Source organism: Anabrus simplex, chromosome 1, assembly GCF_040414725.1.
Source record: "Anabrus simplex isolate iqAnaSimp1 chromosome 1, ASM4041472v1, whole genome shotgun sequence".
NCBI classification, from domain to species: Eukaryota; Metazoa; Arthropoda; class Insecta; order Orthoptera; family Tettigoniidae; genus Anabrus; species Anabrus simplex.
Window position 1 is genome coordinate 445,994,789 of NC_090265.1, and position 26,575 is coordinate 446,021,363.

A 26,575-nucleotide genomic window follows, 5' to 3' on the forward strand; every position below is an offset into this window, starting at 1 on the left:
CAACAAATGTATCGACAAGGTGGAAAATAAAAAATACTTAGTTGTGAAGATTTCCTGAATTCTAAGTCAGTTAAGATATAGTCTATTATGGATCTGGTACCCCTACCCTCCCATATGTAATGGTGAATAGCCTTATGCTTGAAGAATGTATTCATAACTGCTAAACCCATACCAGCACGAAAGTCCAGCAAACGCTTCCCATTCCCATTAGCTTCCATATCTTCCCCACATTTACCAATCACCCTTTCGTATCCTTCAGTTCTATTTCCAACTCTCGCATTGAAATCGCCCATTAGTACTATCCTATCCTTGCTGTTGACCCTAACTACGATGTCACTCGAGGTCATAACTGCAATATTCACCTCCACCAGAGAAATGTGAACACATTCATAATAGTAATATGCGTCTCCGTCCTATTGGTGTTCACAGTGGAAGAAATTCTGTCAGTACACAGAACGAGAATATCACGTGAACCAACTGAACGATAGGTGACATCCAGGTCATGAAAACTTCCACGCAGTTTGTTTTAATATTTAACAGAAAATAACGTTATTGGGTTTGTCCTTTTCTGTAATACAATTATCATAGATTAGATATTTAAGTTGTCCCGCTTCAGATCTTTAGTCACAGAAGTGCAATTCTCAAATGCCAAACACATTAGGCAACCCAACACACAGATCTGCATGTAACTGATTCACCCAGTACAATGGTGTAGCACAATACAGAGGGTCAAAGCAGGAAATACCATATTTCTCTGTCAAATACAGCTGTATCAAAAAATTTGTACATAAATGCACAAAATGCAATTTCCAATATTTTATATCTCGTAAAATTTTACCCAAGTTATAATAATGGAGATTTTCATGACTACTATATTTTTTCACTAACTTTTAATTATCTCCAGAAATATTAGTTCGTTCTAAAAAGTGTCTCTTCTGCCACCATCTCTGCTACATGGCACTGCTGTTGCAATAATACAAAATCTAACCTGTCAATAACTGGTAAATAGTAGCTAGTTTTACAAAATTTTATTTTTAGCAATGTGGAAGAGAAGATTATAGATGTTACTTATTATGTATATGTATAAAAGGTGGTTCTAATCTTGGATAGCTTTCAAATCTTGCCATATCAAGCGAATGTTTCCAATACTCTTATTTCAAAAATTAAAGATGCTGTATGGATAAGAATAAAAATTGTAAGTTAAGTACTGAGCAGGTAAGTCAAAATATCTACATACTACATTTAATAACACATTGTACAGAATGTCCAATGTTGTGTTCTCCTCTGTCTCACAATATTACCAATGCAACAAAAAAATACTGCTTCAATTTGATACATATGAAAATTTCAACGTACGTATTTTACAAATAATGCACAGCTATAGATGACCTAATGGTTACCAATTATTGTTATATGATCATGTCTTGCAAAAATTGAATTTCAAAACTACCGATTTTACAAGAAAACAAGCCCAAACCTTGACAAATGGTAGCTCTAAATACATATAAATACATAAGTAGGTACAAATACTTCATATTTTCAGTTAATCTTACTCTTTTGTGAGCAGCAACTTGAAGATGAAATCTGCATTGCTAATGCACGTAGTGAGTTACCAGCTCCAGAGCAACAACCTCTTTGAATTACCTTCCGAAGTTGTTCCAAAGTCTTAAGGCACACTACCACACAGCAGGGATCACGATCTTTCCCACTGTTACGGTGGTTATGGCAGCTAGATGGACGGCTTTTCCCAGAACCACAACATTCACAACCTTGAGGCATATCCTCAAGCACATTCTTACCTCTGAGATCAGTCTTCAAGGATTGACTACAATCTTCTGCATTTACTTCACTCAAACCTTCGCCTACACTCACAACATTTTCACTAGCAGCTGAAGATTGAGTTTGACCATTTTCCCAGTCACTTGCAACCTCAACTGAATTCTCAGTTGGCCAAGAGGTGTTAGCATCAGCAGATCTCTGTTGACTAGGAGGTGAAACAGTGCAATTACTGCATTCTGCATTAGATGAAGTGCACCTACAAGGATCACATTTACAGATGTCTGCATCTGCTGCAATATCTTTCAAAATGTTGCGGTTTCCATCCAGATTATTTCCGGAGGGTGCATCTTTGGTGCCATTATCAGTATTACCAAACTGGTTCTTTAGACTAGATGCATTAACTAATGAATTACACTCCATCACATCAATCCATGGTTCTGAAAGCATGGCAGGTACTGATGTCCCTATCTTGTTCAAAGGACCTGGAATTTTCAACTGTTCACAATCAGAGGCCAGATTTTTATCTGGATCAAGAACAACTGGCACTTCATGCACTGGTAATACTATACCAGGATTTGGAATTTCATTTACTAGATCAACATTTTGATCTGCAGTGGATATGACAGAGACTCCATTCAATAAGTGCTGTGATTCTTGATTCACTACAGGAATCTTTTTTGAGGCATGATGTAAATCTGTACATTCTGGAATTAAATTTTCTTTATTAATTTGCTGCACAGGCTTTGTAGATGGCATACCAGTACTAGTCAGCTGAATATTTTGTATCTGGCCATTTGCTGATAAAATACTTAAAATATCAGCAGCAGTTCTGCCAGATGCTTCAAAAACATTTTCACTGTGCTCACCAGACTGATCTGAAGATAATGACGCAGTAAGTTGAATGCTGTGGATCTGACCATTAGCAGACAGAAGATTAATAATATCTGCCACTTTCTTTCCAGAATTTTCAGATGATTTATTGTTTGAAAGTGTAGATTCTGAGGATAAAACGTGTTTCTCTATCTCACAATCATCTACGAATACTGGAACTTCAGAGTTTGATGTCATGCTAGCAGCTGCTGCTTCACCTGGAGAAGACAGCTGGACATCATCCAGAATATTTAAAAACCCAGGTACTTCTTTCTTACTTCCATCTACATTCTGAGTCTGCTCAGGTAATGTCACCATTTCTTTCCAAGTTGATGAACTAGTCTGTTTGAAGGTTGGAAAGTGAATATTCTGCAAATGGCCTGTGATTGGTGAGAAACTCAGTATTGTAGGAACAGCTTCAGAATTGGTGTTCATATTTGCAGAAAAGATGTTGCCTGTCAATATTTCTTCCACTTCCATGGTCTGCTGATCAGTTTGAATGTTTTCTGAGAAGGGGATAATGAAAGCTGTGGATGGGAAAAAAAGTATTTCAGTACAACATCCATGTGGCAGTTTATATACAAGTCCATTTCCTGATACAAAATCCAAGGATATGTATATCAAAGAATCAGCAACAAACTTTGTAAACAGCATTCTTTAATATATATTTATCCAATGCACATTTTGACCAATAAGCTTGTCTAACAAGCAGTGTTTACAGCAATTTGTAGTAAATATTATCACAAACTCATTCTGAAAGCACAGAAGTGCACCCGTATATTGGCAAAGGGTAGATAAACATCTGTGTACTAACTAGTTAAGAAATCTTTATGTTAAGTGCTCCTTTTTTGGTCAAACTTTTAATGTAGGCGTTATAAATATTCAGCCAATCACTTTTTGTATCAGGAAGTGTACATAATGAATGAAAAATAATGTTACTCATATCAGGATCATGCATAATTACAAAAGGAAAACAACAGATAGGGAATCTGCCACCTGGGCAACTGCCCTAAATACAGATCAGTACTGATTGATTGAAAATGCCATACATGACTCTGATAACTAAAAACAAGAAAGGAAAAAAAAAAAAAAAAAAATACTGGGATCAGTTTATATTTTAGAACAGATAATTGTCTTTGCGTATAGAGCTGGTCTTGGTATTTTTTAAAATTTAAAATGTTTGTAGTCATTTTAACTCTATGGTCATATCATGATTTGCATTAAATGTGAAAATATCAAAACAATTTACAGTTTTACATAAACAAAAGACTTACATTGAACATACAACCAGTGAAAAAATTATCTTTATATTTGGTAAAATGAACAAGAATCTTTAAAGAATTTAATAATTTTTAGGTACATTGAAGGAGAGTCCAGTGACTCTTGGAGCTCATTAGGAATACTATGGTACTTTTGCCGTGGATTGTACAGTTAACACTCACTGATTATATGCTTGATTGTCAATGACGAGTTACATACATTGTAAATGGGATGTTGCTTAGAAGATAACTGTTGGGTTAGCTTTGAGTGTCCTATCCTCAGTCGTGATATTAAAACCTGATCTTGCCTGCAAAGGTTCTTAACTGGGTACTGTGTTATTAATCTGGATGTTATTTTGTAAAGTTGCTTCTATTGTTGGCATAACAGTTTTTAACATATGTGATTATTACAAGTAATGATATTAATATTGGTCTGTATTGACCATACATAACTTGGGAAAAATAAATAATTTTAACATCCAATCAATACATGACACTATAATCTGAAAAGATTATTTATGAAAACACAGAGGACTGTTTTGGCTTCATTACCGCCGGTGTAAGTGGCCCCCCTCCATGTCGTCAACAGCCTCCTCCGAGGGTGGATGAACGAATTGAGGTCAGGGCACTCTCTTGTCCTTGGGGTGAGAAATCGCCCCTAAAGGCGGATGAACCTATACATACTGGTGAACGGCACAGAATGGAGAAGGCAACGGGAAACCTCTCCATTAAAGATCCTAGGATATCCCAAGTAGAATGCAACCATGGAAGCTGACATTAATGAGGAAACATTAATTACTGATCATGGATTTTGGAATCCAAGATCTGGCAGGAGATGTAAGAGGGCTTCTCAGGTCATTAGCAAGGAAAATCCCTCTAAAACCGCCATGAAGATGGGAACATGGAATGTACAAACGCTATTGAAAGCAGGAAAACTGGATGAAGTGAAAGACCAGATGAGGAAGAATGAGATAGATATATTAGGTATGTGTGAGACAAGATGGGAAGGAAATGGAGATTTCTACAGTGATGAGTTTATAGTAATTTATAGTGGTGGAGAGAAAAGAGGAAAGCATGGAGTGGCACTTATAATAAGAAGAAAATGGTCAAATAATGTTTGCAGTACCTACCATGTCAGCGACCGGTTAATGATGGTGAAAATTAATAGTGCACCTGTGGACTTAGTAATAATTCAGGCATATCTTCCAACATCGGCTCATGACTTGGAAGAAGTGGAGACTATGTATGAAGATATTGAACAACTATTAAAACTAACTAAAGAAAAAGATAATGTCACAGTAATGGGCGATTTTAATGCAATAGTGGGATCCCATACAGGCAATAAGACGGTAGGAAATTTTGGTCTGGGGGAAACAAATGAAAGAGGTGAAACTTTGGTAGATTTCTGCAGTCAAAATGATACGGTTATTACAAACACATTATTTGAATGAAGTTCCTCTTAGAAGAAGGTACACGTGGGAGGCACCAGAGATAGTGACCATACACTTGTGTTAGCCAAGTGCAACATTAGATTTAAAAGAACCAAAAGACCTATCAAAAAGAAGTGGAGATTAGAAGGACTGAAAGAAGCAGCAACAAAGGTGGCTTTTGAAGAACGAACCAATAAAGTAGATAATGGAAGTGATGAGCCAATGCAGTGGAATAACATCAAGGTAAGGATAATTGAAACAACAAATCAGCTTTCAAGAAAAAGGAAACTGGAGCCCAGAAAACCTTGGATGATAGAAGAAATACTAAACCTAATTCATGAAAGGAATAAGCTCAGGAAGGAAAACAATGTAGATGATTACAAAAGGATTAAAAATCAGATCACAACCAAATGCAGAGAAGAAGAGAAATGGACCAAAAACATTGCTGAAGAGAGAGAAATAAAAAAGGGAAAACAGGATCAAGTGTATAAGAAAATCAGTGCCCTTCAGTACAAAAATAGAACCAAATCTGCAGTAGTAAAAAACAAAGAAGGAATGTTACTGGTAGACAACGATAAGATATGTGCTCGAAGGAAAGAATACATAGAAGAACTGTATGATGATAAGGACTTCAAGAATGACAATAAGCTAGTTGAAGACATCAATGAGTGTGGAAGAGCAAGGTCCTCCAATCATGAGACATGAATTTGAACATGCCCTTCGGAGTCTGAAAGAAAGAAAAGCAACTGGTGTAGACGACATCCCAGCGGAATTACTGAAAAATTTAGGTATCAACATGAAAGACCAATTATTCAGAGTAATAAATGAATGCTACGAAAGAGGAATCGTGCCAGAAGACTTTACACAATGCAGAACCATTACCATACCTAAAAGAGGAAGGGCAGTTTAATTGCACGAATTATAGAGCACTATCAATATTAACATATGCCTCCAAGATACTCCTTAACATAGTTAAGAACAGAATAAAAGAAAAAGTAGATTAATATTTTGGAGAAGACCCATTTGGATTTACAGAAGGCAGAGAAACAAGAGAAGCAATTCTGACCTTACGCATGTTATTGAAGAGAAGGATGGAAATGAATAGAACGACTTATCTTACCTTCACTGACTTAGAAAAAGCTTTTGACAATGTGAACTGGGAACTACTGTTTAGAACTATGAGGAAAATAGGACTGGAATGAAAGGATAGAAGACTTATTAATCAACTGTATCTGAACCAAAGCACAAAAATAATCATCAATCAGGTAGAAGAAAAGGCCAGGATTAGGAAAGCAGTTAGACAAGGAACAAGAGAAGCAATTCTGACCTTACGCATCACCGTATTTATTTAATAGGTTCATTGAGGAAGCTATTCAGATCATGAAGGAGAAGACAAAGGGAATAAAAGTCAACGGTGAAAGGATACATTGTATCAGATTTACAGATGATTTCGTATTAACTGCAGACTCAGAAAAAGAAATGAATAGAATACTGAAAGTCCTCTCAGGCACTCTTAAACTATGAAAATTAAAAGTAAACAAATGGAAAACGAAAGTAATGGTAGTACGGAAAAATATGGAAGAAATTAAAACCAATACAAAAATTGATGATGTTAGAATTGATCAGGTGAAACAATTCTGTTATCTTGGTAGTATGATAACAGAGATGCTTCCTGGAAGTAAAGAGAAGAATAGCATTGGCAAAACAGGCATTTATGAGTAAGAAAAACATTTTAACCAGCACACACATGAATACAGATGTCAGAAAATCCTTTGCAAAATCATTTGTATGGAGTACACTTCAGTATGCAAATGAGAGTTGGACTCTGGGTAAATTAGAAAGGAATCGACTTGAAGCTACTGAAATGTGGATGTGGCGAAAAATGACCAAAACAAACTGGACGGAAGGAAAAACCAACCTGGAAGTCTTAAGGGAAGTTAAAGAAGAGAGAAGATTTTTAAACGAAATAGAAAACAGGAACATTTATTGGACATGTCATCAGACATAATACTTTCATCACTAACATACTTGAAGGGAAAGTGCTGGGAAAGAAAGGGAGAGGAAGACCTAGGATGAAGTATTTGGACGACATCAATAAGAGGTTAGGTTGTGACTATTACATGGAACTGAAACGAACAGCCAATGAAAGAAAAGAGTGGTCGAATCCACAAGGCATTAGCCTTTAGAATATTGATTGATCATTACCGCTTCCAAGCTGCCTCTGTGGATCCGTGGTAGAGTGTCGGCCTCCGGATCCCAAGATTGCGGGTTCAAACCCGGCAGAGGTAGTCGGATTTTTGAAGGGCGGAAAAAAGTCCATTCGATACTCCATGTCGTACGATGTCGGCATGTAAAAGATCTCTGGTGACACATTTGGTGTTTACCCGACAAAATTCATTAAATCTCAGCCACAGACGCCCAAGAGAGATCCGGTTTACTCTGTCTGCCATCTAGTGGGCCTAGAGTAAAACGAAACATCGAAATTGACAAGCAGACAGCCAGATGGCGTCAAATCGAAATGTCTGCACACGGTAGCTGAGGCCATACGATTATTATTATTATTATTATTATTATTATTATTATTATTATTATTATTATTATTATTATTATTATTATTATTATTATTATTATTATTAGCGCTTCCATACATCTTTCTATTGTATTTATGTTAACATCATTCCTTGCATCTATATTTTAATGTCCTTACAATCTTAAGTGCTTGTAGTGTTTTTGTGCTGATGACAACTCCAAGAGCCAAAACATGTCGACTATTTTTTCATAAACAATCTGATGATGATGCTTGTTGTTTTAAGGGGCCTAACATCGAAGGTCATTGGTCCGTAATGGAACGAGATGGACGACATGATATATGATAATTAAAATTTTAAAATGTATCCACTGACTAAAGTTAAAAAAATTGGTGATGAAGAAAAATGAGTATGAGATTAAAACAATCAGTGGATCTAATTCACAACGCCTTAATTTCTAATAAAATAAGAGAAAATACAGGAAACAAAGCAATAAGGCATTGCCTGGAAGTACAGATATATATATATAATTTACATTAGACGTTCAAAAACACATTAAAATACACAACACAAACTAAAATGACACATTAAAATACACAACACAAAATAAAATGAGGTCAATGGGATAAAAGCACAATTAACACAAATACACTAGGACAAAGGACATCGTTACACACGATAAAAAAGACCACTATCCCTCATAAAGCGGATGACGAGATCTGCTGACTGCTCATCATCTTGCAGGATGAGGGAGATGGTAGTGGGAGTTTTAGACTACGGCACGGATCGAACAGGTCCACGCACTCCGTTAGGATGTGGGATGTGTACCACGTAAGATGATCGCCGCAAGTACGCACCGGAGGGGGTTCTCCTTTCAATAGATGGGAGTGAGTCAGGATGCGTGGCCGATCCAAAGACGACATAATACCACTGCTTCCATCCGCGAAGCCCAAAGGGAAGTCCTCCATACTAGGGTTGGGAACTATGTCCCTGTTTCGGAACACTGTGCCAGTGCACAGTTATGTTCCGTTATTTCGGAACACCGAGTGTCAATTGTTCCGAAAGATTCTCAAGCGAGACGGAGACACTTACTCGCTGTCCCGTCAGAAGCGCCACTATGCACTGCCCTTCGCCTAATAGCTGACTGTGCAGTGAGCGCACGGGACACGGGACTGAAACTGCGCAATAGAGAGAACTTTGAGAGGCAACATTACATGCTCCGCGCCAGCGGGAATGTGCCTGTACCGAACGTGCTGTGTGGTTGGTGTGTGCCTGTGTGTAGTTATGGCCATGTCCAGCATAAAGTTGCATGGAACGTGAAGGAACAGTCGGAACACTGAAATTCGCGCCCAATAATCACGTTTAAAGGCTGTTTTTCGGTTAAGATTTTTCCGGTCAATATAAAATATACATAACACGGTTACAATGGCACTACAGGTGTTTAAAAGTAACTAGTTCAATAATATTTTCACCAGTTGAATGTATCGGCCTGTATTGCGAGTAATTACGGCCAGGATAAAACTTCACCGCACGTGAGAAAGCAGTCAGAACTCTGAATGAAATACACACCCAAAAAAATCATGTCTAAATTTTCTTTTCAGGATAAGAATGTTTTCATTTATTTTAAAATACACCTGTCACAATTACACTGGCAGTATATGTGTTTACAAATGTCACAATGTTATTTTCATCAATTAAAAGTATACTCGCACAGTTGAAAAAACATTCGTCAGTACTCTATTCACGTACACAATATATAAGCGGAACATGAAAATAATAATTAACCCATACAAGCGAAACATGAAGATAAAAATTAAACACTATATACAAAGATTAAAAATAAAACTATACAAGCAGAACATGAAAATAAAAACTGTGGAATGTTTAAGTTTGAAATGTCTTGTCATTGTGTCGGTTGAAGATCCCTTTGCAGACAAAATAGAACATAAATTGCATTTCACTCTGTCTGGGTTTCTTCTAGTAAAAAAGTCCTGAACAGGACTCCGATGCGACATTATGCAAAGTTTACCATCTTTCGTACGGTTTAATTACTTTGGTGCTGTTATGCTCTTTGCACTTCGAATTCCTTCCCTCTCAACTTCCATTTACCTTCTTTAATATCTCAAAAATTTCCCTCAACACTTTCTCGGGGTTTGATATTAAAAATAATTTGGACTTTAAGGAAACTTTTAAGCCCAAGAAAAATATAGGCCATCGCTTTGGAATTAAAAATATAACTGGATGAAAACAATGTTGTACTTTCGTGGTGTTATACTCTCTGCACTTCCTCGTTCATTTTTCTCAGCTTCCATTTACCTTCTTTAATATCTCGAAAATTTCCCTCAACACTTTCTCGAGATTTGACGTGAAAAATGAATTTGGACTTAAAGGAAACTTTTAAGCCCAAGAAAATATGTCATCGCTTTGGAATTAAAAATATAACTGGATGAAAAAATGTTTACAGTCCAGCACAGGGACACATACAGCTGGTATCGAGACACATCCAAGGCCAACTAGTCTATCTAGTGCGGCCCTTGACACAGCACGTTCGGTACAGACACATTCCAGCTGACGCGGAGCATGTCATGTTGCCTCTCGAAGTTCTCTCTACTATGCAGTTACAGTCCCCTGTCCCACGTGCCGGCACTCTGTACCGAAACACTCTGCCTCAAGCTCCTAATGTTGCGGAACAACTGAATGTTCCGGTCTGCCCAACCCTACGCCATACCTTCATTGTACCTTTTATCGCTCTCAGCTTATTTGGAAGAGGAGTGGCCTGCCACTCCATCTCTCACATAAACAATTTTTTCAGGTTATAGTGTGCATTGATTACGTGGTTAAAACTTTTTTGTTTTCAAGTTATGTGATTATCTCATTATGCGGTGTAAGTATTGTTGGGTCACTCAGTGGATGCCTTGTAGCTTCCTTCGCTGCCTGATCAGTAGACTCATTAATTCAAATTCCACTGTGTGAAGGTATCCACATCATGGTAACATGTTTTTCTACATTCTTAAATTTTTGAGACAGGAACGGAATTTCCTGTGCGAGAATATGGGTCGATGAAGAGGTATGAATTACAGTTAATGCACTTTTGGAGTCAGAACAAATTATAAATGAATTGGAATAGCTTTTTGTAGAATCTATAACATAGCCTGTTTAATTGCAAAGAGTTTATTATAAAAGATAGTGTAGAAGTCAGGCAGTCTAAAGAATAAAGGCTGTGAACGGGGTTTATTATGGCACAACCATTTCTTTCGTTGCACTTTGAGAAATTCACTGTGTCTTACTTTCACCAGTATCTATGGGAAAATGTATTTTTCTGTGACTTTAGCTTTAAAGAAAGGCCTATTGTTTCCCTTAATATGTTAAAACCTCTTACTGATTTGTTTCAATGTTATACTGATGTTATCAAATCAAGCTGGATTAACAAAAATGAAGAGCAATTTATCCAGATAACATGGAAGATATATATTAGAAAGAATAATACAATAATGCATCATAAATTAGAAATTAAAGAGCTCTATGCAAAGTTAGATCACTGTATAAAATGGCAAAATAAACAAAACAAGAACAAAAAATGCTTAGTAAGCAATGGGTAGAATACTTAAGTCAGCTGGGAAATAAATTAGACACGAGAAGGTCTGAAAAGGGATAACTAAGGGTTGTGCTACCTCTTATTCAGATCTACATGCACCCAGGAACAAACAAGTGTCAAATAGTGATTTAAGTAGTGAAACAATAAACAACAGAAGAAAGATAATTCGAAACATGAATGGAAAGTACATTTGAACAATAAAAAATTGTTGCATGAAAAATTTCGAAGTCCTGTATCAGGTATCATCATCCTCGGGTGAGGTGGTACAGCCACAACAAAAAGTGATGCAACTCACTTATTGTTAAATGACAAGTTCTTGACAAAATGTGACTGTCAATACACAATGCAACTGTCTGCATATTCAGAAAAACATAAAAGAATACAACAAAATGGACAAGACATTGCCATATTGGTTAAATAAATATGTGAAGTGAGGGAGCGACACTTGTGGCAAGTGAAGCTCAATGTGAAGCACTTCACTGCATGTCAGTGTTAAGTGTAGGGCTAAGGTCCTTGGCTATCAACCACGAGATCTGGGATTTGAATACTGGTACCAGCATTTTTAATATGTTTTTACTGGACTTTGTTACTCTATGGTGTAACTACACCATACTAACAGCTTTTCCATTTCCACTCCTGCAATGAGCACACAGTGTATCACTGGCCCCTCAAAGGACTGTTATAGAGGTGTAAATATGCTACGTGCCATGCACAGTAGGGAATAGTATTGCAGTGTTAAGTGTGTTCATGTGAGTACAGTTAGCACCAAGGAAGCATTCCCGCTTGTCAAGGTGACAACCGGGGTTCGAGTCCTACTCTATACATTACTTTTTTTTAAAGTCTCAAAGTGCTGCGTTAACCAAATATGTGCGTATTTCTACTTATTGCAAAATCTGGCATTGTTTTTTTATGTCTGTCCTAACTTAATACCTTCTCCAGTATCCATCGGCTTGAACAACTTGTCAGAACCAATGAGTCTTTGACTCAACAAGCTTTCCTCGTTGAGAGCAATCTCTTCTCATGCATCCATAACTCCCCACAAAGGATCATGTGAACATGAGAGAGGAGCTCTCAACTTAGGAGTGTGGGTTGGCAATCATGCAGTCCTTACCTGAATCCTGGCATTATTTCCGATTGTACCAGGATCCTCACTTTCATCTATCCTATTAGATATCCCTTGATCAAGTCTTGTTCCTTTCTGACACCGACACTATTAGAGCACTTGTAGGATGCTAATTAATTTATTATTTAACCACCTATTCAATACATTATAGTCTTATACAATTAGGATTTGATCCTTATTACCTTACGGCAAACAATTTGAAAAAACTAGATGGTTACATAAAAGAAACAGCCAAATTCAATGGTTTCAACACCAGCACAATTAATAAAATTATTAACAAAGTAAAACTTAAACTAACAACACAACTTTCCCCAATAAAACCCAATAAACCAAAGTTCGCAACTTTTACATGTACTAATCCGATTATCCATCAGATCCCCCTAAAAAAAAACCACAAAGTCAATATTGCTTTCAAAACGCAGAACACAAATCAAAATATATTTTTTAATCAAAACACTGTCAACATAAATAATAAACGCTACACAGGCCCAGGAATTTATAGACTCAATTGTTCAGAATGTAATTTTTCGTATATCGGTCAAACTGGATATACCTTCCAAACTAGATATTTAGAACACTTTAGCGCTCAAAAACATAATAAATTTTCTGCAATGAGTATCCACATAACGGATACTGGTCACCATTTCACCACAATAGAACGGGATTTGAGAAAGGCAGACTAATGACCGAATTTGAAAACCTATACATCATCTTAGACTAACACTTTAGACAAAAACTTGAATGATATAATAGATATAAAAAGCCCCCTTTATGATCAAATTCCTATTCTACTCCAAAAAATAAATTTTCAAGACAGTAACTTTTTAAAATCTTTAATACTACGTCAGCTAACACTCCCAACACATCGACAGGCACGGCCCTCCCCTTTACTTCCCCCGATTCCGTCAACTCTCCTCTGTGCATGGACAGCAGCCCATAGCTCCTCCTTCCCAAGTGCTTCCTCCTCCACTACGACCTCATGGATACAATACGAGAAGTAGGAACCAAGCGACCTTCATTAGCCCGACAACACTCAACGTGAATAAAAATAACATCCTGGCGGCCTAAGGGGTAAGTGATATTAAGTTTAATAATAATTTTTCTCAATTACAGACAGTCTACACGCTTTTAGCATTCACATTATCCATCACAAATTAGATGTCCCTTTGATCAACACGCTAGCATTCAACACGCACCAACACCATCGAGCCATGCTACTTACAACTTCACTTCACTAACAAGATTAATGAAGGCTTATTTTAAGTCAAGATACTCCTATCAAGTTGTTGTTTTACTTTAACAAGGCAAATATCACGAGCCAAAGACTTCAACCTGTTGTTTTATTTTTTCAATTTTATTATTTTCTAATAAGGTCTAAATTAACTATTCTCATATCGCTGGATTGTATTTCCTAACATTCTGAAAAATGTAATATTTAAAAACTCAAAATAGATCACTGCTACTAAGCCTGGTGTGTAACAAATGTAATATTGTAACTATCTTCATGAGAAACACACACAATTTTCAAATGATCTTCCAACTCTATGCAAATATTTGCACAAGTTTTTGGACAGTCATGGAAAGCCTAACATGTTAATACAGTATATATTTATTCAAATACCACTCAACATTTATTTAATGCATATCCTTGAAATTACACTGACTGACAGAGCAAATGCAACACCAAGAAGGAGTGGTCAGAACTTTATGCCAATTGCAGGGTAGACTGACGTCACCGAGGTATGCTCATGATGTGAAATGCGCCGCTGTGCTGCGCACGTAGCGAACGATAAATGGGACACGGCGTTGGCGAATGGCCCACTTCGTACCGTGATTTCTCAGCCGACAGTCATTGTAGAACGTGTTGTCGTGTGCCACAGGACACGTGTATAGCTAAGAATGCCAGGCCGCCGTCAACGGAGGCATTTCCAGCAGACAGACGACTTTACGAGGGGTATGGTGATCGGGCTGAGAAGGGCAGGTTGGTCGCTTCGTCAAATCGCAGCCGATACCCATAGGGATGTGTCCACGGTGCAGCGCCTGTGGCGAAGATGGTTGGCGCAGGGACATGTGGCACGTGCGAGGGGTCCATTTAAAGATAAAAATTTCATTGTTCCGTATTGAAATTATTGATGTTAAAAATTAAATAATTGAAAAGGAGGTTCAAACTATTCAATACTTAAAAGAAAGAAATGCAGTAATCACATTCCTATTTAAATGGGACCGGTTTTGACCTTAGTCCAGGTCATCATCAGCCGTAAAAACATGTACAATGTTTATGAATATTGGAGGTCAGTTTCACACTCTGATAGGCACGAAGACACGACACCACATTCTGTCATGCACAAAGTCACAACACTATCAACTAATATATGAAGATCAAAAATAACGTTGAAGTCGCAGACGAATAGATTTGTAGTAGAAAGCCGCCAGCTCCTGGTGATCAGCGCGGCACATTCAAGGTCATGCGCTGCGGTCGAACGCCAAAGTAGAGTGGAGAATGTTTTGAAGGTCCAGAATTTGTCACGGTTGCGGGAAGTTAAGTACGTATATAAAAATATACGACGCAAATCAGTATAATTGAATGAGTACTTGTACTCCTGCTAAGTTCTTGGAAAACAGTTGACTTGAAAAAACAGGGGTCCAGGCGCAGCCCGAGTGACGTCAGCACGCGAGGATCGGCGCATCCGCCGCCAAGCGGTGGCAGCCCCGCACGCCACGTCAACCGCCATTCTTCAGCATGTGCAAGACACCCTGGCTGTTCCAATATCGACCAGAACAATTTCCCGTCGATTGGTTGAAGGAGGCCTGCACTCCCGGCGTCCGCTCAGAAGACTACCATTGACTCCACAGCATAGACGTGCACGCCTGGCATGGTGCCGGGCTAGAGCGACTTGGATGAGGGAATGGCGGAACGTCGTGTTCTCCGATGAGTCACGCTTCTGTTCTGTCAGTGATAGTCACCGCAGACGAGTGTGGCGTCGGCGTGGAGAAAGGTCAAATCCGGCAGTAACTGTGGAGCGCCCTACCGCTAGCCAACGCCGCATCATGGTTTGGGGCGCTATTGCGCATGATTCCACGTCACCTCTAGTGCGTATTCAAGGCATGTTAAATGCCCACCGCTACGTGCAGCATGTGCTGCGGCCAATGGCACTCCCGTACCTTCAGGGGCTGCCCAATGCTCTGTTTCAGCAGGATAATGCCCGCCCACACACTGCTCGCATCTCCCAACAGGCTCTACGAGGTGTACAGATGCTTCCGTGGCCAGCGTACTCTCCGGATCTCTCACCAATCGAACACGTGTGGGATCTCATTGGACGCCGTTTGCAAACTCTGCCCCAGCCTCGTACGGACGACCAACTGTGGCAAATGGTTGACAGAGAATGGAGAACCATCCCTCAGGACACCATCCGCACTCTTATTGACTCTGTACCTCGACGTGTTTCTGCGTGCATCGCCGCTCGCGGTGGTCCTACATCCTACTGAGTCGATGCCGTGCGCATTGTGTAACCTGCATATCGGTTTGAAATAAACATCAATTATTCGTCCGTGCCGTCTCTGTTTTTTCCCCAACTTTCATCCCTTTCGAACCACTCCTTCTTGGAGTTGCATTTGCTCTGTCAGTCAGTGTATTTGTCCACAGATCAGTGAAACTACTGTAGTACAGATACCAGACTAAATAGTAAGCACTATATCAGAAAGCATTTCAACGTACATTTTGTGAATGTCTGTACTTTCTTAGCTACTGTGACTCGAAAGCGTATCATCATCATCATCATCATCATCATCATCATCATAATTTTGGCCTTTGTCCAAGACCATCTACGACAGCCCTGTTGAACGCGGCCTTTTATGGCGCCCTTCGCAATTAATTTCCAAATTAAATTTGACTTAATATTTGAAAACAATACTTTAGCATTTCAATAAATATTCTTACTTTTCTCTTAAAAATACCGTCCTCAAGGTCAGGAAATTTGTTATATCCGTACCTCCAAATACACAAAGAGCTTTGAGTAAGCCATAAATGTGATTTAGGCCTAACTGACTCGTGTCCGCAATTAGTGAAGAGATAGAAGAAAGGTTCAGAAAGAGAGCTATTCGACATGTAAGTAGTTGCAACAACTGGAAATCCTCCACAAACCTCTCACTGTGGGGGGCCAGGTATAAGGCCCTCTCTACTCACAGAGCCAAATATAGCCGCATATTTATTCTGCCAAACAGAACCGCTTCCTTATGATTCACTTGATTGCAATGCCATAAACTACCTACCATGACAGAGTTTCACCAGGATGACAATGGGACACCCAATTTGCCCACAAAGTAATTTTAATCCCAACAAAGCTGTGCCGTAAACAATGAACAAATGATTTATGAGAGTCTTGCGATTGGAATGTTCCCACTTCCTAGCTTTCAGGCGAACATTCAGTATTACTTGTGAGCTTATGCAGGGCTTATGTAATACGTTTCGAGTGCCTTGTGTTGTGATAAGTTGTATATTCAACATGTTTCGTGTGCTTTTTTTCATTACTATTTAAACTTTAAATTATTCAGTTTATAATCAGTTATATTTCATTAAACATAACTCTTAACATGACTAAAAGGCAAAGAAATTATAACTTTAACAGTGAATGGGAGGACCAGTATTGCTTTACTGAAAGCAAAGTCTGTGTGTTTATTGTGTAATGCTAGCGTGTCTGTTCCTAAAAGAAGTAATGTACAGCAACATTTTTTGACTAATCACAAAAAATTTGACAGTGAATTTCCTGTTAATTCTGAACTAAAAAACACAAAGTGAAAGACCTAAAATCTAAATTAGCACTGCAACAATGTGTGTTTAAGAAGCCAGTTCAGCAAACGCGTAACGTGACAATTGCTTCTTACGAAGTTTGTTAAGTCCTAGCTAAAAGGAAGAAAACTTCAGTGATGGGGAAGTAGTGAAAGAAGCTATGCTAAATGCCGCTGAATCACTGTTCGAATCTCACAAAGATAAATCTGAATTGATATCTTCAATCAAAGGACTTCAGTTGTCTCACCATACTGTTGCTGGGCGGGTTGAACAGATTTCTAATAATATGGAATCTCAATTACATCAGGATTTGAAATCGTGCGAACATTTTTTCACTCCAGTTTGATGAAAGTGCTGATATGTCTGAGATTGTTGAGTTGTGTGTATTTGCTACAATGGTTTTTAATGATTTTACAGTAAAGGAAGAATTTGTCAAGCTATTGCCACTTCATGGACGTACTAGGGGAGAAGACATATTTAATGCTTTCGTTAAAATCACCAAAGAGAGTAACTTACCACCGTCAAAGCTTGTCGCTATAACAACAGATGGGGCATTGTCTATGACAGGTAGAAATAATGGATTTCTCTCTTTGTGCTAAGGATGAATCATTTCCAAAATTTCTTTCTTATCATTGTATTATTCATCAAGAAGCTTTATGCGCAAAGGTTTTAAGTTCAATCATGTCATGAAAATTGTAACTCATGTTGTGAATTATATAAGATCGTCATCGATTGTTCAGAAATATTTTAAGTATGTCAGATTCAGAGTATGGTGACGTCATCCTTCATGCAGACGTAAGGTGGCTTAGTAGAGGGAAAGCACTCAAACGGTTTTGCTGCCTGTTGGATGACATACGAGACTTTATGAAATCATCTCCTAGGAAATATTATCACGAACTTGATGATATATCTTGGCTGACATCACCTCAAAATTAAATGAGTTAAATCTCGAATTGCAAGGAAAAAATCATAATATTTCAGTAAGTATTGTCAATGCATTTGAAAAGCAACTTAAGGTATGGATTGTCCATTTAAGTAGAAATTCCCTTTCACATTTTCCAAACTTGAAATCTATGGTAGATACAGTAAATGGTGGCAAGCGTGATTTTTCATCTCTTGCTAAACATCTTGAAACTCTTTGGTCCGAATTTGGTAGCAGATTTAGCCAGTTTTCAATGCTTGAACCAGTGATCATGTTTGTCAATAATCCCTTCGCTTCTGTTGACGTTTGTGAGCTTGGAGGGAGGGTGTGTGAAATATTCAAAAATTATAATCCTGAAGAAATAGAAATGGAAATTTTAAGCCTTCAGTCAGACCTTTCTTTGAAATCCTCCAACGCAACATGTGGCAATTTCTGGACTCTGGTGGATGGTAAAAAATATCCCATTACCCTCAGTGTTGCCCTGAAGATGCAATCTTGTTTTGGTTCAACCTATTTTTGTCAATTTGTTGATTGTATCTTTGTCAAGTCGAGTTTTCCACTATGAACATAATAAAAAACAAATACCGATCCTGCCTGACAGGCTCACACCTGAATGACGCATTAAGAGCAGTCTGTTCCAGTTACACACCAGACTTTCCTCAACTTGCAGAGAGCATGCAGTGCCAGATTTCACATTAATTGAAATGAAAACCTACAACCTGTATTCCAGTCCTTGACCGGGTCAGGGATGTGATGAATGAACCAGATATAGGCTATTATTACAATGGGGTCGCTACTCCCAAGGTGATATTAATGACTGATAAATGCTATGAAATGAGAATGGAGAGTGTTGCTGGAATGAAAGATGACAGGGAAAACCGGAGTACCCGGAGAAAAACCTCTCCCGCCTCCACTTTGTCCAGCACAAATCTCACATGGTGACCGGGATTTGAACCACGGTATCCAGCGGTGAGAGGCCGACGCGCTGCCGTCTGAGCCACGGAGGCTCCTTCACATTAATTATGTGAGTAAATATATTTTCATATAATTTTTAATTCTAGATTTATTATTATTATTATTATTATTATTATTATTATTATTATTATTATTATTACATAGTCGTCGTAGTACCAATAACAGTAGTCGAATTAGTGGAATCGTACCTGGCGTCCGCATACCCTTAACACCTTAAGTGCCACATATGCGGTAAAAAAAGTCCATCCAGGCCATTCTTTCTTTTTTTACTATAGAGTATAAAATTGTGCATCTTATTACAGAAATGTACCTTTTAGTCATCTTGGGCCAAAATTGTAGTCATAACATTGTGTTGAAATTGTGGTGACACATTGGTCTCACGCGGCCCCTGACACTACCTTCCAGCTGTATGTGTCACCACGTATCCTCGCACAGTTCTCACCTTCCTGACACACTGGTATACGTCTGTCTCATTAGCTCATGAACTACTAAAGAAATCTAATTGGAAGTATAATCCAACCGATGTTACTAAAAGGAAGTTAGCAAGAGGAGAGGCAAGAGCCCATGGAAGTAACACTGGTGTGGTTGTTCAAAAATAGCATGATAGAAGAGACGTGTTAGTTTTGACAACTAAACACACTGGTGAGATGGTCACTATTCAGAGGAGGGATGGTGAAGTGCCAAAACTACGGAATGTTATAGAGTATAACAAATACAAACCGTACACTGATTTATCAGGTCATAAAAAGAGCTATAGTACTTCCCTGAGACGGAGTAAAATGGTACAGAAAAATAGCTATAGAGATATTGATTGGCACAAGTACAGTAAATGCCATCTATATTTCCAATCAACTTGGGAATAAGAGTATATCTGTTACCCAGTTCAAAGAGGACATTGTTGAACAGATAACAGGTAACAGTATCAAAATGTTCACATTTCCCCACACGTACTAAAGAAACAGGTATTACCCCACCGACTGGAGGATGTAGGCCGGCAGGGAAGACGGAGATGCAGTAATTGTTAAGAAGAGATCCATCAGGAATCAGGAAGGCAATATGCCAAGAGGAAGACTCTACAGTCTAAGTTCAAATGACCAGCCTGTAAAAATTTCTTCTGTTTGGACTGTTTCTTCAAAGTGCACAGAATCGTAGTGTGAATGTGATTGTGAAACACAGTTTGAATCATACTTCTTCAGAAAGTCTAATTTGTTATACTTTATATTCATATGCAAAAAGTGTACCAATTTGTGGTGTGATTGCGAATGAGACAGTTACAAATATTCTTCGTAGAAAGTTTGTGTTATTTTTTGTCCTATGTTTTCAATTCGTCTATAGACCCTGATGTGAGACAATGAACAATGAGTACACTATACAGTACGATCTTTTGTTATTTGTACACATGACACGATCAGAAAACAATAAATAATATCATAATTTATTTATTTTGGTTGATATATTACAGTGACGTGGTGCCACATCGGACTCGCAAATCGAAGGCCAAGAATAGATTCATGACGTACTGGCCACCTACTTTCATTTAATATATGTTTAAATGTCAAGTGTGATGACAGTATGGCACCACGGGGCCTGAGACTTGGAGAGTGCACGTGAGTCCACAGCTGACTCACGCGGCCTGAATGGCATTAAGCTCTGTGAGTCAACGCTGGTCTCACGTGGCACTCAAGGTGTTAAGTTATCATGTGAATGTGCTCATGTAGAAATGAACGTGGGACAGCCTTGATCTACAATATCATACCTTAATGCAGCTATTGATATTAGCTAAAATGGCACTGCATTCAGTTCGTTCAAATGTAAACATGAGCATGTGCGAAGCATCAGTTTAGTTTTATCTGTTGGCTTGGTTTGGATAAGAAATGTTAATGTAGTGATGTTTTTGTTGAAATTTGGTTTTAAAACTACAGTAGAAGTCTGCTATAGCGAGTACGGGATATAACGAGAACCCTGTTATGTCAGTTTTTTTTCTGTCCCTTCAAAATTCCTATATTAAGCTGTGTATTATCCATCAGTTACAGAGAGAGCCCTATCACTGACACATCCGTTATTACGAGCGATTGAGCGTGCACGATTTTTTGTTACCGACATTTATGCACCCAGCCATTATATTGCACGCGATCAATCTTTGGTATCGTTTCCTAGCTATACCCACTAGTGAGCTCTCTCATCAACATTCTAAGGCAATGTCGGAGTCGATTAGTAAAACCTACAGAACATGTTTTCGCAACGAACGTGTAAATAACATATCCGATAGCACCCGTTAACACATTAAAAGTAAAGGCTGAAGTAAACGATCTGTTCATTTTAATGCTAAATACTGCAATTAAGTAAGAAAGGGGTACACCTCAAAATACGGCAGAGTGCATCATTTATTTTGGAGATTAGTTTATATTTTCTCATGTCAGGTTACACTTTGGAAAGGCTATTATCATGTAAATTTACAGCGAGAAGGTTATCATTTATCTACCGGTGCTTAAAATATGTTTTTATGATACATATTGTGCAGTTAAGTTAGGTTAGGTGACGCTGTTTGAATAAGAAAACTGGAACGTTTGCCCAAAATGCGATGAGTCATCTTCGGAATGGTATCGTTTTCTTGCTACGTGCACTTGCCGACATTTGAAGGCGATGTTGGAGTCTATTAGTAATACCAGTCAACCGCCGTTCAATAAAAAAAATAAAATAAAAAAATCAGAAATGAAAGAGAACATGTTTCCGTAACAAATACATAAATAAGTGGTTGATAGCAGTTGTTAACACGTTAGAAATAAAGGCTAAGTAAAATATTGCTTAATTTTAATAATCTACACTGAAATGAAGCAAGAATGCGTTACACTTCAACATATGGGAGAGCGCATCACTGATTTCAGAGGTTAGATTATATTTTCTCGTGTCTGGTTAAATTTCTGTAAGGATATTCCTACATATAATTTTACAAAGTTTATTCCAACTACTCAGTACTGTACAATAATTGCAATGTCTATAAATACATTACAATATGTTATCAAGGGACTAGTTTTGACCCTATATGGGTCATCATCAGCCTAAATAAGATACACTTTTGATTTGCCGATGTCCTAAAACAAAATTACATTGTGGAAATTAAAAGAGTGAACTGTGTGTGTGGTGCCGTAATATACACATAAAATGGTGGAGTGGATGAAATGTTGATAGATAAAATTATGTTGTACTGATCTACGACAAATAAAATTTCAGGTTTACATATATTGCAATTAGACTGTGAGAATATCACAAAGATTTTCTACAATGATGATTAAAATTGCCCTTTTTTTAGTGAATATTCCAAAATTACACATTAAAAGTATAAATGACGGTCTGAATACAAAGTCCAGATGCTCCTATTGAGTTCTATATTTCAAGTGCATCTTCAGGTAGAAAAATGAATGTTGAACATTGGCACAGAGGGTGTCTGTCTTGCTTAAGGTCCAATATTTCTGATATAGAAAATAAATGTAGGCAAAACCATGCAACTTCTTATAATATAATGGATTCTTCCTGTGATATGAGAATTCCCAATCCAAGTTGGAACCAATAGAACCTTATGATGAAAAAATTAGAATTAACAAGATATTTTTTAAAGAAAGGAATGGCAAAAAACGAAGAAAAAGAAAGAGTACTCACCTTGCATGCAATGTGAACAACTTGACCGGTAGTGTGCAACTAGATTTAACAATAGTAGACACGTTGAGCAAAGGCCCCTTACTAGATATCACGGAAACCTGTTACATGCATCTAGACCAAAATATATATATATATTTTTTCTTTGCTATTTGCTTTACGTTGCACCGACACAGATATGTCTTATGGCGACGATGGGATAGAAAAGGCCTAGGAAGTGGAAGGAAGCGGCTGTGGCCTTAATTAAGGTACAGCCCCGGCATTTGCCTGGTGTGAAAATGGGAAACTACAGAAAACCATCTTCAGGGCTGCCGACAGTGGGGCTCGAACCCACTATCTCCCGATTACTGGATACTGGCTGCAATTAAGCAACTGCAGCTATTGAGCTTGGTGACAAATACTTCAATCCTAATCTCAACTTGAACGACATTTCCGAAAAGCACAGAATTTTATTTTATTCTCTTATTTCAGTTCTCAACGGTGTTGAACTCCCTAAAAATTGCTTGTTTTTTCAGATTATACGTCACACGTTATCCTTCCCTAGCACGCCCACCTGACTCCGTCCCTTCCATCACCCCCCCTTCCTGACCCACCCCTTTCCCTCCCTTAATGATGTTTTATGCTTCTACCAAACTCTAGCACTTGCTCCTTGCCACTCTCCACGCATACATCAGGCCGCTTGAGGCGAGTCTCCTACTAAACTTTATAGAATTTTGTCCTATTTCCAATATCTCATTTGAACTCTTACCTTTCTTTTCAAACTTCAGGTTCCGAATTGGATCAAGAACTTTCTGGCCATATTATCACTTTCTCTTTGCCTGCAATATGATCCACTTCTTTGAGTACCTCATAAATGACGGCTTCTTTTTAGGAGTTGATGTTACAAGCCACCATCAAACCTACTTATGTTGCTTTATTATCAATACTCTGTGGAAGGACTGCATCCTATGTCAGTTTTTAGATGTCCGTGTTTTATTTTCACCTAATGTTTAGAAGTGCTACGCTTGAAACTTTTTAACCATTCTAAAGTGATCAAGTCTTTAAACATTTGTTAATACCTTTGTTCATACCTTCATACCTTTGACCAACATGCACATAACTTGTTTATATTCTTTTAAGCACTGTATTTTTACTTCGTCCTATTAATGTCAATTATTACTAAGGGTCTATTATATGTACTACATACTTGTATATCTTTGTTCATGCAACCTGTTTCAGCTGATGATGGTGTCCATAGACACCGAAACCCGTACTGAATAAAAAATGTTGTGATTATATTAACAACATATTATGTATTGAAAAAAAGGTGGATCAACCAAATTTCCCTTTATTGTATGTTATCTCCTTTCAATACGGACCAGAAGTTTTTAATGTTGAACATCAATGCAGTCAAATATTACAAATTCTCGGCTATCGGCCAACATACGGTCGATTACAATCATAAATTCACAAATACTGAACAAGACATGGTCATTCTGCCAAAAACCGCAGTCGTTTTATTTCCGTAAGTTACATTTAAATGGTTTGTATCATTTCCAACTCGTACTGATATGTGCAGCGAGCATGCCTTCCAGCTGAGCTCAAGGTTACGAATAACCGGAGTTTTGAAGTTTTGATGATTTCTTTTCCTCTTTCCAATTTGATTGGATTAGTTATGGGCAGAATTGAATATAATGCATTTGAGAACTTTTGAGAATTGGTACTTACATTCAAAACCATGTTCTCAATTTCAACATAAACCTTAAAGTCGATGTAGGCCTAATTTACATGCTACAAGATTTCTAGAAACTGACTATAAACAGTATACCGGAGACTAAATTACAATGGAAGATTAAGAAAAGAAGAGATTTCGCTACCATGTTGGGCACTTTCGTATCTCATGTGATTTATTTTATTAAATTAGAGAATTAAAAACTACATGTGGTCGATTGTCGTTTGGCTTGGCGTTATTAGATTTTTCGAAGAGTTTGGCTAATCAGAGTTAATGAACTGAAAGAAATTTTCACGGGAAACTGACGAAGATTCTCCTGTAAAATTGAATATAAAGTATCGAGATTTTGAACTCTCGTATTGGTAATTAATGTTTGATGCCGGTTTCACGGTCTAACTTGCCTGCCTCTCATCCAGAAGACCCGGGTTTGATTCCCGGCCAGTTCAGGCATTTTTACCTGGACATAAGGGCTGGTTCCAGGTCTACTCAGCCTACGTGATTACCTTTAACTGAGGAGCTATCTAATGGTGCAATGGCGACCCCAGTGTAGAGAGCCAGGAATATCGGCCGAGAGGATTCGTCACACTGACCATGCGTCACCTTGTCTGCAGGTCTTCGGGCTGAGCAGTGGTTGCTTGACAGGCAAAGGCCCATTGGAACTGTAGTTTGGTTTGGTTTAGGAGTTTTTGTAAGATTATAATTATACACATTTCATTTTTGTGATGTTTAGCAAAATTGTCAATGGTTTTCATTTATTCCCGGATTTTCCGTTTTCCCGTGTTGTAAGTTTTATTTTCATAGTCCCTCTGAAAACAGAGAATTGAGTTTCCACTGTACAATAGATTTTGAGGTACAATTCCAGAGATCAATGAATTTCAAGAGACATCGGAAGTTCACGAGTGAACACTTCCAGAGGATGTTTGAGATAAATCTGTTAACCCATTGAGCCCTGCATATTTATTGGATTGAAACTGCATTGGCGCTGGGATTATTTTGGAGGAAATATAGTGTCGCTTCATATCGCGAGAAATTTCTTACTTACAAGACCATTAAAGATTTAAGTATACATGAAAACAAAAAGGCTTTCATACCACAAACTGCAGAACAAGGAATACTGTAAAACATTTTATTTTATTAGCATCACGGGACCATACTCCTGCTGAGCTGTAACACAGTCTTCTCTTTGCACTTCCTCTTCGGTTTCCGCATCTATTTGTTCTTCAGGAGTGTTGCTCACACTAGTACTAATGTTACTACTAATTTCGTTGAAAAAATTACATTCCTAATCATCATTACTTCCTAAAGGGTGTTGTATATCGGTAAAAATCAGTTCTATAATGGCAGCCATCTTGTTTACAAGCGAATCTCAAAGCTAGAGATAGCCCACTTCAAACTAATATTACCAAGCACACTATCGATATATATTAGCAAAGAACATATAACATTGCAAAGAAAGAGTCCCTACACAAATCACAAATACAACTCACTCTGCCATCTCTTGAGGGAAAGTTGAATTACGTAGTAAAATGAGACAACGGAACAGTTCCGTGGTCCGGCGTTTGGTCCACCGAAACGAAGCACAGAACGGTTCCGTGGCTCGGGCCCAATGAGTTAATATCCTCTCCAGAGAGATGTATCACATGCCAACTTGTTTGGTTCCAATTAAAGAATTTCATTTTCCCAATCATATAAAAATAATATTCTTTACCACTCCATAAATACGAAGCGTGTTTTTTAAGTAAGGTCCGTTTTGTTGTAGACACTAGTAGTTCGCGTGCATATCGCAACGAGCGCGTGCGTCGTGTACCGGCATGCCTCGGGAACAACTGTGCTCAGTTTCAGCTCTGTAGCTAACCTGTATGGTTCTGTTCTGTGCTTTCAAAATGTTTAAGACTATCAACTCGCCTGCCGCGTGTGAGGTTCGGTCAATGATATGGTTTCTG

At 38.1% G+C, this 26,575-nt stretch overlaps 1 protein-coding gene across 1 annotated transcript in view; it reads right to left on the reverse strand.

The window, feature by feature from the left end:
• Positions 1-1,539: 1,539 nt before the first annotated feature.
• MTF-1 (Metal response element-binding Transcription Factor-1) overlaps positions 1,540-26,575 on the reverse strand; it is a 111,952-nt gene continuing 86,916 nt past the window's right edge. Inside the window, exon 7 of the mRNA XM_067146076.2 lies at positions 1,540-3,176. Within this exon, the coding sequence (XP_067002177.2) occupies positions 1,540-3,176 (1,637 nt within the window). The remainder of the gene's footprint in view (positions 3,177-26,575) is intronic.